The sequence below is a fragment of the Talpa europaea genome (assembly GCF_964194135.1).
Source record: "Talpa europaea genome assembly, chromosome: 8".
Classification (NCBI taxonomy): domain Eukaryota; kingdom Metazoa; phylum Chordata; class Mammalia; order Eulipotyphla; family Talpidae; genus Talpa; species Talpa europaea.
The window spans coordinates 62656746-62674046 of record NC_140075.1 but is presented as its reverse complement, the minus strand read 5'-3'; the positions used below and the strand labels follow the sequence as shown (position 1 = coordinate 62674046).

Below are 17301 nucleotides of genomic sequence, written 5' to 3'. Positions count from 1 at the left end.
TGGGAGGGGCCAGGCCACGCACAGATCTTAAGGAAATGAGATGTTAGTCATTCCCTAGTGAGAGCAGGGGGAGTGAGCAATTGCGGGGGGCTGTACACCACACAAGGAGATGTTTAGGTACACACGTGGTGATTGAGGTGAGTACACAAGAGGGCTCACCAGAACGTTGTCACCCTCCATCCCCTAAGCCGCTCAGATATTCAGGTAGTAACCATTTACCAAGCATCTCCTAGTGCCCAGCGCAGTGCCAGGGGGTGGCGCCACACAGGTGATTGAGACACAGCTATTGCCCCCGGGGAACATATGTATCTATATCTAGATGTATATATCTAGACCTTTGCGACTGATAGACATATGGAGAGATGACGAGCCAATGCGCAAATGCAATTAAGTGTGACAGGTGCAGAGGTATGGGGTGTTCAGGCTGCGGTGGGGCAGGAGAGGGAGGGTTTGGAGTGGCTGAGCCAGGGAAGGCAGCAGGAAGGGCTTGGCGAGGCAAAGGCTCCTGTGCGTGGTCTTGAATGCCAAAGCAGTATTAATACACCAGTGGGAAGCAAACAATGTCATTGTTGACCTTTTCACGCCAGACACTTCTACTCACCTACAGGCTACTCTATTGTGGAGGTTTCTGACTGCTAATGGTGCCCCCAGGATGACGTAGCACCTCTTCTTTCCACCATTAGTGAGCATGCCTACCTGTGTGTGTGCGCACACACACGTGTGTGTGCGCACACACACGTGTGCGCGTGCACACACACACACACACACACACTGCTCTCCAATTTCCTCCTGGTACACTGAGTCTTACCACCCCAGTACTCCCTAGAGCTACGCATACACGGGTGTTGGTTTCTGTCATTTTGGTTCCTTCTCGAGGTAGCTCAGCCCAGACCCCACAGAAGACCCCTTGGCCTGGGCTCTGGCAGCACCTCCAACCCCATTTAGCAATTCTCTGGTCTTTCCATCTTCTCCTCTCAGCCCCAGCCCTATGGGGTGTTCCTCACTTTTCCCCACTGTGCGGGTTGGTGGGAAGGGGAGCAGAGGGTGGGGGACAGTGAATGGGGAAGACATCAGAATCTCGAGGCAGGCAGTGATTTTGGTTTTTTATTCTATACAAGTGGGGAGAGAGCCCCTGGGGATAGAGGGACAGATCCGCCCCCACCCCAAGCTCTCTGGGGAGCAAGCGAGGCTTTCAGAGCCTCCCTCTCTCCAGGTTGCTCCCTCCCTTCCTGTCCCCCACCTCCTATCCCCCACGCCTCATCCTGCCTTGAGGCCCCTGTGGAACAGAGGCTGGCAGAGGGGCCTGGAGGTGCGGGGTGGGTGGGCATCTGAGTCCATGTGAGGCACATTCGAGAGGAGGGTTGGGAGGGTGCTGCAGCGGCTGTCAGTCTGTTCCTGGCTCACTGGCTCCTGCTGGGGACAAATCCAGGGAGCCCTGTTTCCTGGGCAGAGAAAGCCAACCGCCCCGTGTGGGGGCATGCTGTGTTGGATAGAGGGACGACCCCCCTCTTGCCCACCCGCTGGCACCTGTGGGGTCAGGGGGCCGCCTTCGATCAGGCTCCAGCTTGTCGCAGGACTGTGCCCGCCGCGTCCTCTTGGGCTTCAGGGGAGCAGTCCGGCGGCCTGGATCTGGGGGCCCTGAAATGACAGTCGGGCAGGGCTGGCACATGAGAGGGGTTCACAGGTGGGGCACTGTGGCTGTGCTCATATGATGTAGTCAGCGAGTCCCCAGAGGTGGCCCAAGTCCCCTCCAGTCAGGGCCAGACCTTGGACCTGTTCCTCCTCTTGCTCCTGCTGGGAGCCTAGCCTCAGCCGAGGCTTGCTCATCCCTGGGACCACCGTTCCAGTCTCAGTCTCCTCCCTGCCTCCTGGCTCCTGTGGGGGGCGGAGGCCCCTGGGTCCAGCCACTGGTTTGGGGGGCCTTGGAGCTAAAGGGGGGTCCTGCAGCTGGCAGAAAGAAGCTGGGTTAGTTAGTCCTTTGACCTTGACAGAGTGCCTTCCAACCCACCTTGCCGTGCCTCACCTTGGCATTCCTAGCGAGAGCTGTCCTCTCCGGGAATAGGGCTCTCCCTTTCTCCTCCTCCCCGTCTTGGGAGGCTGGGCTGGGGCTCTGGCAGCTATGGTTGGGGGCACTCTCCTCAGCTGGGGGGCAGGAAGAGAGAAGAAATAATAGTAAAAGCATTCTTGCATCGCCATCCCTGTCCCCTGTCCCTATGAAGCCCTGAAGACAAAGACTTTCCCCATCCAAGCCCACTCGCCCCTACAGCTCTGTCTCAGATGTCCCTCTGCTCTCAAGTTTCCCTGAACCCTTGTCCTCAGGGTCATCTGAGTCTGTCACTTCTGTAGGGGGCTCAAGCATCTTGGCTGTTCCTCTTAAAGAACAAGTCTGAGCCTGTTCTTCTGGGGCGAAGTCAGGGCCCCCTGCTGCGTCCACCCACAGGCCAGGCTGCCCATTGAGGACTGCAGTGTCGGGGCCCTGCCAAGGCTGCAGCCTGGCATTCCCAGGATTCTGTCTGCAGTCTGATTAAGATGGTGAGTTCGGGACAGGTGCCCTGGCATCTACTCCCCGTTCCTTTCTGTGGTTCTATGCCACCTGAGCCTGGGATGTGCCCCCTGAATGGTGGTGTTGTCTGTGTGCGTCTAGGAGGTCTAAGAGCAAGAGGCCTGGAGGGTGGTGGTGGCAGGTGTGTGCACTGGAGCATCCAACGGCCATGGTTGCTGAAATGAAGGGTGGGCCTGTCTCGGGTGCTTCCAGCAGTCTGTGGGTGGGATGGGTAGCTGGCAAATAGTGCGGCTATGACCAAGTCCTGAGGCCGGGCGGGCAGAGTGGAGGAGGTGGGGAGACTTATGCATGTCGATACGGTTGGCGATCTACTCAGGTCTGTGGGGACTGAGGCTGATGCCAAGCTGAGCAGATTTCCTTTATTGGCTGCCTAAGCTTCATCATCCCATGATTTCCACCCCTTCACACTCCCCCTCCCTAATCCCCTTTATTCCCCAGAGTCTCAAAGTCAGAAGGTAGTGACTGCTTAAGGTCAATGGTTGAGGTGGGACTAACATCTGGGGTTCTGACCTCCAGAGGGGGCTCCTGTACCTTCATTTTGGATGTGGCACCTTTTTGAGTGAGCTGAGGATGACTTGAGGAGCTATTTTTGGAGGAGGCTTTTAGGTTCTAGAAGGGTCTGGCATGGCTAGTGCTTGCCTCTTCCCAGCTGAGCGGCCGAGAGGCCTTCCTTCTGGGGGCCACCCCGCTGATGGTGGTCAGAGATGGCCTCCGCTTAGAAGAGTCCCCAGAACCATCCACAGGGTGTTGTTCCATGTCTGCTAAATCCAGCAAAGCCACTTCTGGGCTGTGGGGCTGTCCTTTGGATTGGGTTGTTTGTTTCTTTTGGATGTGGCTTTGTAAATATCTTTGAACGTCGCCACTGCTTTGTAAATATCCTTGAACATCGCCACTGCCCCCACCTTGGCAGGCAGCTCCCCAGCATAGGGACATGGTTGTTTCTTTGTACACGCCCTGAGCCTTTAGTGCTGCTTCCTGAAAAGGGGTTTTCCATACCTATGTGCCAGGTGGCCTCTGCCCGGCGCATGGCACTGAAGCTTGGTTTGCTGCTTTGGGGTGGCGGTGGGGGCTTCCAGGCTCCGGGGCCTGGAGGGGAGGGAGGGGAAGGAGAAGAGGAAAGGTAAATTAGGAGAGGCCCTGAGAGAGGGGTCACAGGAGGGAAGTGAGGGCCTCCATTCTCACCTGCGTCATCGGAAGAGCGCCGTTTCTGCCAGGCCTGGATGCTCCCCTCCAGCTCTGGGCCTGTGCCCTGAAAGGACAGCGGGTGAGGTCACCAGAAAAGTCCCTTTCACGTGGGGACTGCAGTTAGCAAGGGGCTTCTGCTCTTGCATGCGGTGTCATTAGTCCCTAGACAAGGATTGTTTTTTGCAGAGAGTGGCACCATACCACCCTAGGGGCATAAGTCATGATTTGCATGAATTAAAACACTGCTATTTTAATCATTATGTGGTAATTTTATGTGTAGTAGGAAAAAAACAACTGATACAAGTCTGTGGTGGTAAAGATGACAATGCTTTGGTTCAGACCAGGTTAAAACAGGTGAGTTGATTTAAATAGAAATATAGTGTAAACAATATTGCAGATGGTATGTGGAGGTAAAAGTCAGTCCAGAAAGGTGGTAATTAAGTCACTTAAAGTTTGGGAAACAGCTCCAGAGATAAGCATTTTTATGACTGCCCATTTTAGCAGGACTTAGAGGTCCCAGGAGATGAAGTGACCAGTCTGGCCTTCTACCACCAAGTGTGGTAGGGGCAGCTAACACCTTCTCATGCCAAAGCCTCCTGCTCATGACCCACTGGGCACAGGGGTGTCAAAAGGGAGGGCAGTAGATAGGGGATCCACAGAACTTCAGTTCATGCTCCTCTACCCTTCTCCCGTTTCCCCTCACCTCTCGTTTTCCATCGAAGCTCCAACCTTTGGCCCTTCCCAACCCAGGAAGGGCAACACCATGGACCCTGGGCTGCTGCACCATCCCAGGGGTCTGGCCACCCTCCCCTGGCTCCGCCTCCTCTGTGCCCTGGAATAAGGTCTCAGGTTATAAGCAGTTCTGGATAGAGAAGGGATTCCATAAGCAGCAGGGAATGGGGCCCCTTGGAGCCCCTACCCTCCAACCCAGGAGTCCTTCCACTGCCCTCATTTGCATGCCACACTCCCAGCATGCTTAGCCACACACAAAAGAGCCAGAATTGGGATGACCAAGTCCTATTCATTGCCTCATGGGATGGGTGGGTGGAGAGATTAATAAGCGTGAGACAGCAAATAGGGAGACACAGCAATCCCTGCCTCACTTACCATCTTCCTACGGAAGGAAGGTCCCCGGCCCCCCCCAAATCCAGGGAGGAGGCCACTCTCCTCCTCTGGGCTCCAGCAGGGGGAGGAGTTATTGCCGAGGCTGGGAGGGTCTGGGCTGGGGGGGCTCTCCTGAGTTGGGGGTGGGGGTGGGGGCGGAGGGAGGAGGAGCCCGGTGGTGGGGGACCCTGGCCCCCTGTCCCCCTTGAAGCTCCGTGGCCGACGAAAGTGAAATAGGCCTCGGCGCCTCTTCTTCTGGAGTGGAGGCAGCGGTGGCTCCGAGAGGCCTGGCCGCAGGGTCCTCAGAGTCCGGGGGTAGCTGGGCAGGGTCGGGGTGAGTTAGTAACATCCGTGGGGGGATGCAAATGCCAGATACAGAGGTCACTTAGGTCCCAGAGTCCTGCTGGTGTTAGGCCAACCTCCCGTTTTCCTCTCTCATCTAGTCTCCTGCCACTCTGTGACCCTGTCCACTGAGTTCTCAGAAGAGATGGTGTCATCATTCCCCAGCAGCCTCTTTCCCCCAGATCAGCTCTTTCTGCCCAAGTATGCTGGTCTCCCTTCCCCCCCACCGCTCCCCTGCAGTCTCCAAGTGACCCAGTTCCTTCTGAACAGATGCTGGGGAGTCTATGCAGGACAGTGACCGGGAACATACTCTCCAGGCCTCTTACCACTGACTGTCATCCCATCAGCAGACAGGGCCTGCTGCCACTGCCCCCACCTCAATATGCTGGGTCACTCTGTTCTTGTCTTTTCCAGGTGTCCTGAGTAGCTTCAGAGAGCATGGGAACCAAGGGCTGGGGTGTGACGGGAAGGATGAGAATGTGGGCGGAATGTCCCTGAGGGACTGGCTTTGGGCTACTGCTATTAGAGGGGCCCCCAGAGGAGCCAGGCAGACAGGGGTATCCACTCTGGGCCTCAGGGTCTGCTGACCATGGGAGTGTGTCTGGGTACCACACCTGGAGCTTTCATCCATGACTCTTCGGCTGAAGAAGTCCTCTAGCCCCTCATCCAGCCGGGTGGCCATCCCATTCTCCTGACGAGTTCCAGGGACTGGAACCTGCAGGGAGGAAAGTCCCATGGGATAGCTCATCTGTGCCCTGAGGCCTCCCGCCCATCCAGGGAAGGCCTTCCCCTTTGCCTTTCCTGGGCCCTGTGAAAATTTAGACTTCAGTCCTTCTGGGCATTTCCTAAGGTTGGTGTCTCTTGGCTCTATCCCTCACCAAACTAAGAACTGCCACTGTCAGACAGCAGTTTCCTATCTGTAACAAGGTCTGGCTTCCATCCAGATTAGATAATCCTGTCCAGTGGCCTGCCCAGCCCCTGACCAATTCCCCAAGGCTGGTGCCTCTGGTCCTGAGACGCTAGAGCTCCTGGCTCTGGATTGCTGAGTGAAACTGGTTTTCTCGCAAGGTCTTAGGGACTCACATTGGGCCGACCTGGTCCTGGAGGGGTGGTTCTGGGGGGACGGGGTCTTCCTTGTGTTTGATGCCTTAGTTTATAGCCGTGAGTGGGTAGCTCAGATAGACCTTCCCAGGAGCCACCAGTTGTAGGCTGGCTGCTTCCAAGTCCTGAGAACCAGCCAGGGGGGATCCCCAGGCTCCCCAGCTGGCTTTCCATGTCCTGAGGGCTCCCACCTGTGGGCACAGCAGTGTTAGTGGGACCAGTAGGAGAGACAGGAAGAAAGCAGGTTGGTGAGACCGAGAAAAAAGAAAGAGCGCCAGGGCCATGAGAATTGAGGCTGGAACTCACTGATGAAGGCTGACACCGGCCGGATCTTGCGGCAGCGTTTCTGCTTTTTAATGGCCATGGTGTCCTGCAGGAGAGAGACGGATGGTGAGGCCAGGGCGCAAAGCCCAGAAGCCTCACTTGAAGCTTCCACTCCTTGTAAAGCCCACTCTTCGTAGAGTCTGTCTTGCTGTGGCTGAGGCACTGGGAGGAGGGAAGAGGCTGGGTGGGGTTGGGGCTAGGGGATGAGGCCAGGCCACATGAGGTGGAGAGTGGAATCCCAGGAAGCGGAAAGGACAGTGTCTGCAGGTTCTGGCCCGGACCAGGGTTAAGGAGGGAGGAGTGCGGGTGCTCACGATGTTAGTTCCGAGTTCATCATCTGTGGTCTCCTCGTGCTCATGGTTCCGTCCTCGGCCACGGGAGGACAGGTCCTGCCCTTGGCCTGGCCCCCCAGGTGGATCTGAGAGTGTTCTTAGCTGGGCCAGGTGCCGGGCCTGGAAAAGGACAGGTGTGAGCAGGATTCTGCAGAAGCTGCCCACCTATCAGAGCCTGGATGGTGAAGGGGGAGATGGGGCTGGGGGAGATGGGATGATGTGGGGTGTCTGGCTGGGTTTCAGAAACCTTACCAGGCTCTTGTGGGAGTGGTATAGCTCCTGCAGGATCTCATCCACTATGGAATTGGTCAAGTAGGTGACGACCGAGAGCTTCACTTCACTGTGGGCATAGGTGGTGCTGCTCAGCCACTTCTCCAGGTCCCTGAGCCTCGGCCCCACCCTTCCCCAGATGCCCATGGGAATGGTTGGCCAGCCTGGCTCTCCAGGGAGAACACAGCTGCTACGGGAGGCCCCACATTCATGTCTCCATAAAGGCGTGCCCAGTCCCACTCATGGACCCCCCATCTAGGCATGTGTGGACCAGGAGGATGGGCAAAGAGGAATTGAGGCTGAGGGACTCCGGGGCTCAGTGGAATGGAGCTAAGTAAATTGGGGTACCATAAGAGCAGAAAGCAGATCTTGAACCTTTTTCACCAGTACGTACAATAATTTTCTCTCACTTTGGTGAGTGGTCGTGCCCAGATATAGAATGGAAGAGCTCTAGGTTCCATGAGAACTGGAGGGCACAGTGCTGTTCACACCCCCCATTCACATGTTTTTCTCTGTGCCTTCCAGGAGGCTGCGCTTTGTTTCTAGGAGGCAATCCCTGGTGTGTATGTGGCTGTGTGTGTGCACCTGTGGGTGCACTGCCCCTGCTCCTCAACTGAGCTTGGGACTCAGATTGGTAAGGCAAAGACCAGGCAGTTCCTAAATAGCAAGGTTTCAGTTGGTTAAAGATTTATCCCTTATAATGGAGATTGTGCCATTCATTATTCATGGCTGAGAGCTGGCAGGGAGTGGGTGCCATCCCTAAGTGCTCTGGGTCAAATCCAGCCCCGCCCCAGCCAGTCCCAGCCCCTCCACTCACTCTAGCTTGTTCTGAATATCCTGGCCCGCCTGCTCCAGCAGCGCCCCTCGGATGAAGTTCCGGGGCACGGTGACGCGCTCGGCCACATTGCTCAGCATCTTGTTGTGCCCCTCGGCCACCCGCATGGCCACAGGGCACAGCTCCTGCGTGAGGCTGACCATGGACTCCAGGATCACCTGTGTCGGGGGAAGGGAGCCAGAGCCCCAAGGGGAGCAGGGACAGGGCTGGCACACCACTGAAGAGGCTCTGGTGTGTGTATTCCAGCTCCCCAGGGTGAGTCCAGGGGTCCACCAAGGTCACAGAGCTGGTTAGATCATTGGCCTCTGACATTCAAGCTTCCCCAGTCCCTGGTTAGTCCCCCTTCCACCCAACTGTAGGAAGAGGGGAGAATCAGGCCAAGGATCAGAGTTCAGAGGGGAGAGGTCAGAGTTCAAAGACCAAGGTTGAAGCTGGCAGAAAAACCCCAAGTGTGGGTTTCTGGGTTTCTTAGCACAGTGAGAGTGCCAATAGTCTCATCTCTGCATTTCCTTCTTTCCCCCAGTATTCTCCTGGCACTGACCTCGCCCTGGGCTTAGGGCTTTGGTCAGTACTGGGCTCCTTCCCCAGGACTTGCCTGTAGCTCCTTGTCCACAGCCTTGGACACCTCACTAGCTACTGACTCCAGCCTCTGCCGCACAGGCCCATCGTTGGCTAGCACATGCCCCAGCTCGTAAAGGCTGGGAAACAGCTGGGGAAGGAAGGGTTATGTATGACCAGAAGGCCAGAACCAGGCTCACTGGGTCCCTTTGGGCCCCGGGCTAGTAGGGTAGGTGCTTGAGGTGGGGCCTGGATACTCCTGGTTTAGCATGGCTGGCCTTCTTGGGTTCCCCAGACTATCAGAGAAGGGGTGGGGTGTGGAGGCTGAGGAGGCTCACCGCCCGGGAGTTCTTGGCATCCTTGATGAGGTCCCGGGCATAGAGCAACTCGTCCTGCACGGGCTCCAGGGGGCACAGCCTCAGGGCCCGAACTTCCTCCTGCACACGTCCACATAGCCGCTGCAGCATCTGGAGCACAACCGGCTGGAGTGTCAGGGGGCACCCCTGCACCCCCCATCTTCCCAGGTGGGACCCCAGGCATCCCATTTCTGAGCCCCCTTGGGTAGTGCTACTGTGCTGGCACTGAAAGGGGTGTGACGATGTCTCCGGATGGCTTCCCTCTTCTTCCTGGGATGCCCTTCTTGAATGCCCAGTGGCACACCCCACAGTCCTGTGGACCCCTTGCCAGGGGTCCCTCACTGTTTGCTCACATGCTCTCTTATGTTTGGGGCCTGCATTCTGAACGCCCTGTCTTTTTGTCTCCCACATGCTTATCCAGTTGTGGGTGTCACACGACGCCTGTCCCACCTCCCCGCCACCACGCCCTCCGTGCTCTCTCACATCACGCCTGGGCCCTGCATGTCCCACCATGCCTCATGCGTGCCCAGGTGTCCCGGAGGGAAACGTTTACTTGCTCGGCGCTGCTGGTCACCAGGCCCTGCTGTAGCCTGAAGGCCTGTTCCTGGGGGCACGTCTGAGTGTGGTTGTTCCTCACCAAGCACCACTGGATCTGGAGATGATGGAGAGGGTGGAGGTCAGGGCCTGGGGACTCGGGCCAGCCCCTCCCCTTGTGGTTCCACCCGACTTAGACTACCACCTTCTGCCAGACGTCCTCAGTGCGCTCAGGGGCGCTGCGGTAGGCCTGGGAGATGTCGCTCACGGGAAAGGACATGAAGCGAAGCGTGTGGTTACTGTGGGACAAATAGCACAGCTGGGTGGGGAGAGAGGTGAGCAGGATAGGCCTCTACTACCCCACACCTACCCTTCTGACATTTTCCCTCTCCCGGTCCCCTCCTGACACTTCTACGCCAATAGGTCAAGTGGGCCGGGTGGGGCGGGAATCATTCAGGCCTGGGCCAGCACAGGGAGGTTGGAGACTTGGGTCAGGGCAGGGTCCTGGTCCACTTACCTCTCCAGGGCCCTCGCAATGTCCAGAAAGCCCAGGGCAGACGTATTGTTCCTGTCCCATAGGATAGTTCTGGGGAGAGGGTTAGTACCAGCTTGTTACCTCTCCCTCTGGGTCTGTGCTAGGGGCCAGGGACATGACCCCCCTCTGGATCCCTCCCTCCTTTCCCTGGTAATGAAGCTGACTCAGAGGTAGTTCTGAGCCTGGGGTACAGAACAGAGGGGCAAACAGGGAGGGCTTGGATATGTATTGTTGGGGGGCTGCAGGTCAGAGGATCCAGGTGTGGGCCCCACCTGAGAGAAGAGTTAATCTGCAGGGCCTTAGACAGCATCTTGGCCCCGATGTCCTCCATGCCATTGCCACTCAGATCCACCTTAGCCAGGCAGGTGTTGCTGCCCAAGGCATTGATGAGGATGCTGGTGCGAAGCTTCAGCCGGGAGTCTGCTACTGACAGCGACTGCAGGGACTGTGTGGGCAAGTTGGGGGTTGGGCCCAGTCCCCACAGCCCTTGCCACCGTGGGTCCCCTCCCAGGCCCAGGCACTCACACAGTCCTCTTCCTGGATCAGCTGCACCAGCTTGTGGAGGATCTCTTCTAGCGTCCTGTGGGGAGCAAGGGCTCAGAGCAGGATGGGAGGGGGCTGGGATCATGCTATTGGAGGAGCAGAGCAGTAGCTGGAGCAGGAAGGGGATCAGAGGTAATCCAGTGGGCACAAAGGACAAGTGCTTGATAGAGTGAGGATCTGGTGGTATGGGGAGGGGACCTCACTTGGCCTTGACATTGAAGTTCTTTCCCAGGAACAGGTGCTTGAGGGACTTGTTCTTGCCAAGTGCGGGTACCAGTGTCAGGAGGTCTGAGTCGAAGCCTGGTCAGTAGATGGAAGAAGGCTAGCCTTGAGGCCCAAGGCTCACTGGAGTCTCCTGAGGAGACTCCCTCCCCGCCCATGTCACAGGCCTCTGTTTCCACATGGCCCCCAGGAAGGGAAGCACCCTCACTCACCATTGTCTGATAGATCCAGGCTGCCCACACAGGTCACAGCCCCCAGCTGTTCCTGCAAAGCCTGGGCTCCAGCTGAGCGGAGCTGCAGGGACACAGTGGGGGTGGGGTGGGATAGAGTAGTAACACCAGGAATCAAGGTCATACCAGGGCTGGGGTGTAAAGTCAGGAGGCCCCTTCTCCGTACCAGATCCTTCCCTAGGGATCTCTGCCCTCCCTTCAGCCAGAAAAGTCTCCAAGCTGCTGCTCCCGATACAGCTTGCTCCTGCCCTCTGGCGGGAAAGCCTGGTATCTCCCACCCTGAAGCTTTCAGCAGGGGAGACAGCGGAGACTGGAAATGACCTCTGGAAAGAGGGACACTGAGGGAGGAAGTGGAGGTGTGGTGGGGAAGAGGTGTCGCAGAGGCAGTGCAGAGGCAAGATGGAGTCAGGGTTCCACTTAGGTCAGAGGCACGTGCGGCAGTGGGTGGGGGACAGGCAGTGGGGTTGAGGGGTGAGGGCTCACCTCACAGCTGCTGAGGTCCAGGTGCAGATCACTGAGATGACTATTGAGGGAGAGACCCTGGAGCAGAGCCCTGGGGAAGAAGGTCAGCAGGCCCACCTTTACCCCTCACCTCCTTCTGTCATGGTTTCCCCTCGGACACCCCCCAACCCTGCACCCACCCGACCTGAGGGCCTCCAGGGGCAGCCTCGTGGTCGACAGGTTGACGTGGCTCAGTGTGTAGGCGCTGCTAAAGAACTGCTTGAAGGCTGGCGGGGCCTCCCGGCCCTTCCTGTGGAGATCCCTGGGGGTCAGTGATGGAGGGGGATGCCCACAACTTGCCCCATCCTTCCCTGCACGTCTGGTGCTCCCACCTGTGGGAGCAGCTGTTTCGCGCCAGGTTGAGGTAGTTTAGGTGGGAACAGCAGCCATGGAGCAGGGCGCCCAGCAGCTGTGGGGACAGACATGGCGGTCTCATGGGGCTGGGAGGAGAGTTGGGAGGGGTGGCGAGGACTCCTCCTCCCGCCCCATCGAGGCTCTTCACTCTCTGTGGTCAGTCTGTGTGAGCCCCACTGTGGCTGCCCACTTATCCTCTTAATGCCTTGTTTCCACTCTGTGGAAAGTGGGTCTACCCCTGCGTGGTCCCCAGGGTGGTGGAGAGGCTCGCAGGCAATGGGTATGTGGCCTCTTAGGTGCCTCATTCAAGTCCTGGAGGACTTGGCCTTGCATCTGGGCACACAGTTGGGGGACAGAGCAAGGGCTGGCTTTTCTGCGCAGCCAGCACAGCCTGGGGCCAGGACAAGGTGCCATGCAGCTGGGAGCAATGGCATTGTTCTTTAATTCAGCTGAACCTGAAGTCATCCAGTCAGCTCTGCCCACCTTTGGACTCAAGGAGGATGGGTGAGGCCTACCCTGGCCTCCCCCCTCACCATCAGGCAGGCTTCCCTATCATCAACCCCTCACCAAGTCAATGGTGCAATCAGTCCCCGCCAAGTCCAGGTGTACCAGAGCATTAGGCTGGGCCAGGAAGCTGTAGAGGGCCTGGAAAGGAAGGACAAAGGGGCTGCCAGGGAAGGGGTGATGGAACCCCACCCCCCCGGGGCTATAGATTCCCAGGGCAGAGATTCCCAGGCTCCCAAGCTTGCAGGAGACTGAGGCTATTTTTTGGACTCACATTGGCTTCATCTGTGGCGAGCAGCCCGGGGTTCTTGCTCAGGTCCAGGTACCGAAGGGAGCTGGCAAAGGCTGGATTGGCCCCGAAGGTTTGGCCCAGCGCCTGGAGCCCTGAGCACAGCGGACACTGGGCTGGGTTGGCCCTCATCCCCTCCTCTTTACCTTGTGCGCAACTCTTCCCCCACTCCCGAAATGAGTTCCTTTGCCCTTCCTTGACCCCTGGGACACTTCTGGGCTCAGCACCCCAGGCGGCATAGGGGGAGGGTCAGAGTGAGAGGTCAGGGGTCCCTCGCAAGTACCTCGCGGGGAAATGGCAGTCTTGGCCAGGCACAGTTTGGTGAGGCCGGTGGGGAAGCAGAGGAGCTGCTGGCTCAGACTGAGAAAACCTGGGGAGTAGAAAGAAAAATGGGCGCAGGGAGAGGCTGGGCAGAGGGCACAGGTGATAGAGAGTCAGACTGGGGCTCGAGTGGGGCACAGGCCTGGGGTGGAGGATGGCAGTGTGGAGGCAGGGGCTGGCATCGGGTTGGAGAGCCCCTATTCGGACCCGAGGTGGGCTCTGGGCTAGGACAGGGGTCTGCGTGGCGGTGCGGGTCGGATTCCAGGGCTGGGGCTCACCCTTGTCCTCGATGGGGTTGTGGGACAGAGTGAGGGCATGCAGCACACAGCTCCCGTTCTCCCCAAACACCCCGGCCAGCTTCTGGACAAAGTCCCTTCAGGGAAGGGGGAGGAAGGATCTGTTTGTCCCATCGCCTGGGCTTCCCCTCCTCCTCCACCTGCCCGCCTGGCCGGGACTGCCGTGGTTAGAGGGCCCCAGGCGGGGCGCAGCTCGCGGCCAGCCGGGGAGCTTGTCACCGCTCAGGAGCACCAGGGAAGTAGTGCTGAGACAGAGCCCAGTTTCGGGTCCTCCAGACTGGAGCAGTCCACCCTGCTTGGTAGTTGATGGAGGGAGGGAGTGGGCATGGAGACGGGGCTTGGGAGAATGAGGTCTGAGTCCCAAATTCCCCTGCGGGGTTTTATGCCCTCTGGGAGCCCCAGTCTCTTCTTCTGTAAAGCGAGCTGCTGGGTGAGATAGTTCAGAGGCCCACACCACGCTCTGAGGCTCTGGGACACTAAGACTACGTCAGGGGGCACCACTGCCTGAGGAGGAGGTTGGCCTCACGTCTTAAGCCCGGCGTTGTCCAGCACCAGCTCTTCGAGGCTCCCCGACTTGCTCAGGGTATGTAGCACCTGTTCTAGCACTTCTGAGCCCTGCGGACAGAGGAGTCTTGTGATCAGCAGTCAAAGAGGACACTGTTCTCCCCTTCTCCCCGCCTCTCCGAGGCCCTACCAGCCGCAGGTCCTTGCAGTAGAGTTTGGTGAACCACTGGTTGTAGGCCAGGGCTGCCACCATGAGGGCCAAGTCTCTGTGGGGGAGATTGAAGGGGGCAGAAAGTGGTGAGCAGGTGGCCAGGGCAGGAAAGAAGAGGGCGGGGTGTTGGGCTGGGCAAGCCTAGAAGGGCAGAAGGCCGTGGGGAGGGGCTGGGCAGATAGAACGGGGACTGCGGTAGGACCAGAGTGAGACGGTGGAAGGGTAAGGATTGGGCTGAGGCTGGAATGGGGGGTTGAGTTTCTATCCCATCTGCTTACCGACTCTCCAAGTGGCTGAAATCCAAAAGATTGAACTCCCGGTTATCCTCAGCGTGATAGATGGTGTCCACGTCCTTGGAGAGGTGGGACTGGCTCACACCTGCTCCTTCCTCCTCTGCCCCCTCCCTCCGGGCCCCTCCTGCCCTCCTGCTGGGTCCCTGCCCAACGCACCCATTGCACCTCCTCACGGCAGTGTAGCCCATTGTAGTCACACAGGGCAGCGTAGGTCTCGGAGAAGCCACCTGTGGGGCAGGACATGAGCTGGCTGCACAAGCGGTAAGGGGAACAGGTTTGGGGCTCAAGGAAAGGTCAAGGTCATTTTATGTGCTAGTATCCCGGGGTCCTACTACACCGTGAACCTCTGTGGATCAGAAGCTGTGGCATCATCAGGGCAGGCAGCCCCACACACAAAGGACTCAGCACAAGGGCAGGGTGGTTTTGCTCCCGCCAGCCTCAAGTCTGCCCCCACTCACCGCAGACACTGTGAGTGGTAGATGTGGAAGTCTCAGAGTTGGGGGATGTGTCTCGGGGCCCTTCTGGGGTGTCTGCATTTCCACGCCGGATTAGACAGCTGGAAAATGAACAAATCCCTGTCAGAGAGGGATTATAGCTTCTGGTTCCCCCCCACCCCCTTATAGATTCTGGATCCCTAGGAAAAAGCAGGAGTGGGGACATGTGTGTCCCAGGAGCCCAGGTCCAGGGGAAGGAGGGGGGAGGGAAGTCTCCTTGTATTCTAAACCTTCAAGAGACTCCTTCTCTGCCACTCACCCAGGGCCAGGGCAGACCTTGGAGAGGGCAGAGCTCACATGTCGGGTCACCTGGTCCACGCTCTCAGCGGAGGGCAGCCGCAGGCTCACCATGCCCCGCTCTGTCTCCACCAGGACCTGGGGAGAGGCAGCAGCAGGGCCTCAGGTGCTGACTCCCTCCTCCAGCAGGGGCCCCAGCCCTGGTGCTCACCTGGTTCTGACTGAGCGTGTTGAAGGCGCGGATCTCTAGGACGTTGAAGGAGCTCTCCACCTGGGGGCATGGAGATGCTCAGCGCATGGTAAGGGACTGGCCGCCAGGCTCAGGAGGGAGCATGCCAGGTGCTGTCTGGTGCCTCGGCCCGACTCACCTTGGCTGGGACTTTAAGGGGGAAGAGGTGGAGGCGCCAGGAGGTCAGAGCCTTCAGAGAGAGGAGAAGAAGGTCAGCCAGCAACGGCAGCTTCTGGGGCCCTGGCACCCCTGCCCTCCTTTAACCCCTTCAGCCTGGGGGCAACCCTGCTGGCAACTCTGCCCTCGGGCTCTGGGAACCCCATCTCTACTCTGTCTACCCAGTCCTGCCTGCCCTCTCCCCTGGGCTGTCTCCTCAGCTGTCCCTCTCCTCTGTGGCCCCTGTCCCCACCACCCGGGGTGGCCTTGATACATCCCTCTTTCCCCAAGCTCAGGGCCCTCACCAGCACTCGGTCTTCAAACTTCTTCGGCTTCGTCTCCAGCTTCACCCGATGTTGTTGGAGCACAGCCCCTTGACTCAGGCACCGCCGGATGCTGTCTGCAGGGGGGCGGGGACCTGCTCAGAGCGCTCCTTCGCCTGCCACCCCCACCTCCCCAGGACTCTCCAGGGGCAGGGGCAGACAGGAGGAGAGAGAAACAAAGAAAAGGACAGGGACAGAGCCCTTTCCTTCCTAAGTGGCTTTTCTCGTATTAGAGAGGCAGGGGTGTGGGAAAAACTCTGGCTTCTGATATCCCCGAGACAGGGGACAGTCGCTGAGTGACAGTGTCTGTGGGAGTGTGTCTTACACTTGTGAGGATGTGAAGAATTTTCCCAACCCGTGCACTCCAGCAGCCGTCGACACATACACAGTGAGTCAGTGCGTGGGGGCGTGGGGGTGTCCCTTTGACTATATTCTGGGAGGCCTGGGTGTGAGTCTCTGCCTTTTACTATGTGTGTGCGTGCCTTCTGGAGATGCCAGCAAGCCCGTGTGTGGCACCGGTGGGGATGGATAAGTGTGAATGAGTATGTTATGCAGTTGTGAAAGGGGCACAGAGTCAGACAGTTCCGGGGTGTGCGTGTGGCGGAGGGGGGGTAGAAGTTAGAGTCACAGAGAACCCCGCACCTATCTACCAGTCGACCCAGCAGTGTGTGTGTGTTGGGGGTTAAGTGTGTGTAGGTGTGGGAAATCGCCGGTGCAGCACGCCTCTAAGTATCCTTGAGCGTCCTGGTCTCCGTGTGGGCTAGTGTGTGCTCCTGCCTCTGGGGGTCATGGTTGTGGCAGTGCTGCAGGGCTTGGACCTGGTTTGGGGTGAGCCTGAGAACCATGGAGGCAGGAGAGGCCTTGAGGTGTGGTGCGGGGTAGTGAGAAGGGGACAGGCTGGGACAGAGGCTGTGGGAGGCAGACTGCGGAGACCCTGCTCCTGGCCTTAGCTCCAATCCAGGCAGGCCGTCTTGCCTGACTCCCTTCTTTGCCCCACTGACCTGGGCGCTGCCTAGCTGCCAGGGGGGCTCCCCAGGGCCAGTTCCGGGGCGGGGCCGGGAGGAGGGAGGGTGTTGAGTCAGGAGGCGGTCAGGACCAGGGGCAGCTCCCGTCGCCCGGCGGGGCGGGCCTGGCCCCGCCCGGCAAGGAAACGGGGACTCTCCGGAGCGGAGGCTGGACACCTCGCCGAGGGGTGGGCCGGGATCGCCGAGAGTCAGCCCCAGGGAGCGCAGGGAGACGACACCTGTCCCCGATGAGAGGGACAGGCGGCTCCGGGACAGGAAGGTCCTGACTGGGTGAGGCGAGGGGGGCAGCGGAGGATGCTTCGGGGACAGCGATGCTCCGAGCTGGGATGCAGGGGCCGCCTTAGAGCCGGGGTGCATGGGGATCGGGATGGTCGGGGCTGGGATTACCGCGGGGAGGAACGCACTGGGTCTGGGAGGGTCCGGGACGGGGTGTCCCGGAGACCACCGCAGCTTCGTACCTTGCAGCTCGCGGGTGAGCTCCGTGCTGGGCTTGGCCATGGCGGCCGGTGCTGCTGCTCTTGCTGCAGAGA

At 58.9% G+C, this 17301-nt stretch overlaps 1 protein-coding gene across 1 annotated transcript; it reads right to left on the bottom strand.

Moving 5' to 3' along the window:
* Positions 1-1332: 1332 nt before the first annotated feature.
* Positions 1333-17284, bottom strand: CARMIL3 (capping protein regulator and myosin 1 linker 3). The gene is made up of 40 exons (XM_084239771.1): positions 17230-17284; positions 15729-15823; positions 15407-15457; positions 15250-15309; positions 15061-15176; positions 14766-14863; positions 14464-14534; positions 14293-14366; positions 13994-14069; positions 13826-13914; positions 13282-13376; positions 12966-13052; positions 12668-12777; positions 12457-12534; positions 11868-11944; positions 11681-11785; positions 11518-11587; positions 11017-11098; positions 10786-10882; positions 10565-10619; positions 10312-10484; positions 10022-10090; positions 9710-9803; positions 9524-9622; positions 8953-9081; positions 8652-8765; positions 8039-8214; positions 7204-7291; positions 6934-7071; positions 6602-6665; positions 6278-6486; positions 5809-5909; positions 4856-5171; positions 4452-4580; positions 3746-3812; positions 3560-3649; positions 2024-2142; positions 1767-1947; positions 1528-1638; positions 1333-1410 (listed from the first exon to the last, which is right to left on the bottom strand). The coding sequence occupies exons 1-40, from the start codon at positions 17267-17269 to the stop codon at positions 1385-1387; spliced, it is 4119 nt and encodes a 1372-aa protein (XP_084095897.1). The 5' UTR covers positions 17270-17284; the 3' UTR covers positions 1333-1384.
* Between the last annotated feature and the right edge of the window lie 17 nt (positions 17285-17301).

What these genes read in the sequence shown, in the direction of transcription:
- CARMIL3 (XM_084239771.1), bottom strand. Translation starts at nt 17,269, where the DNA reads ATGGCCAAGCCCAGCACGGAGCTCACCCGCGAGCTGCAAG. An exon ending in GACTGCCATTTCCCCGCGAG is followed by an intron (nt 12,778 to 12,965) that starts GTACTTGCGAGG and finishes CGCTGTGCTCAG; the next exon opens with GGCTCCAGGCGCTGGGCCAA. An exon ending in CTGAGGACGTCTGGCAGAAG is followed by an intron (nt 9,623 to 9,709) that starts GTGGTAGTCTAA and finishes CATCATCTCCAG; the next exon opens with ATCCAGTGGTGCTTGGTGAG.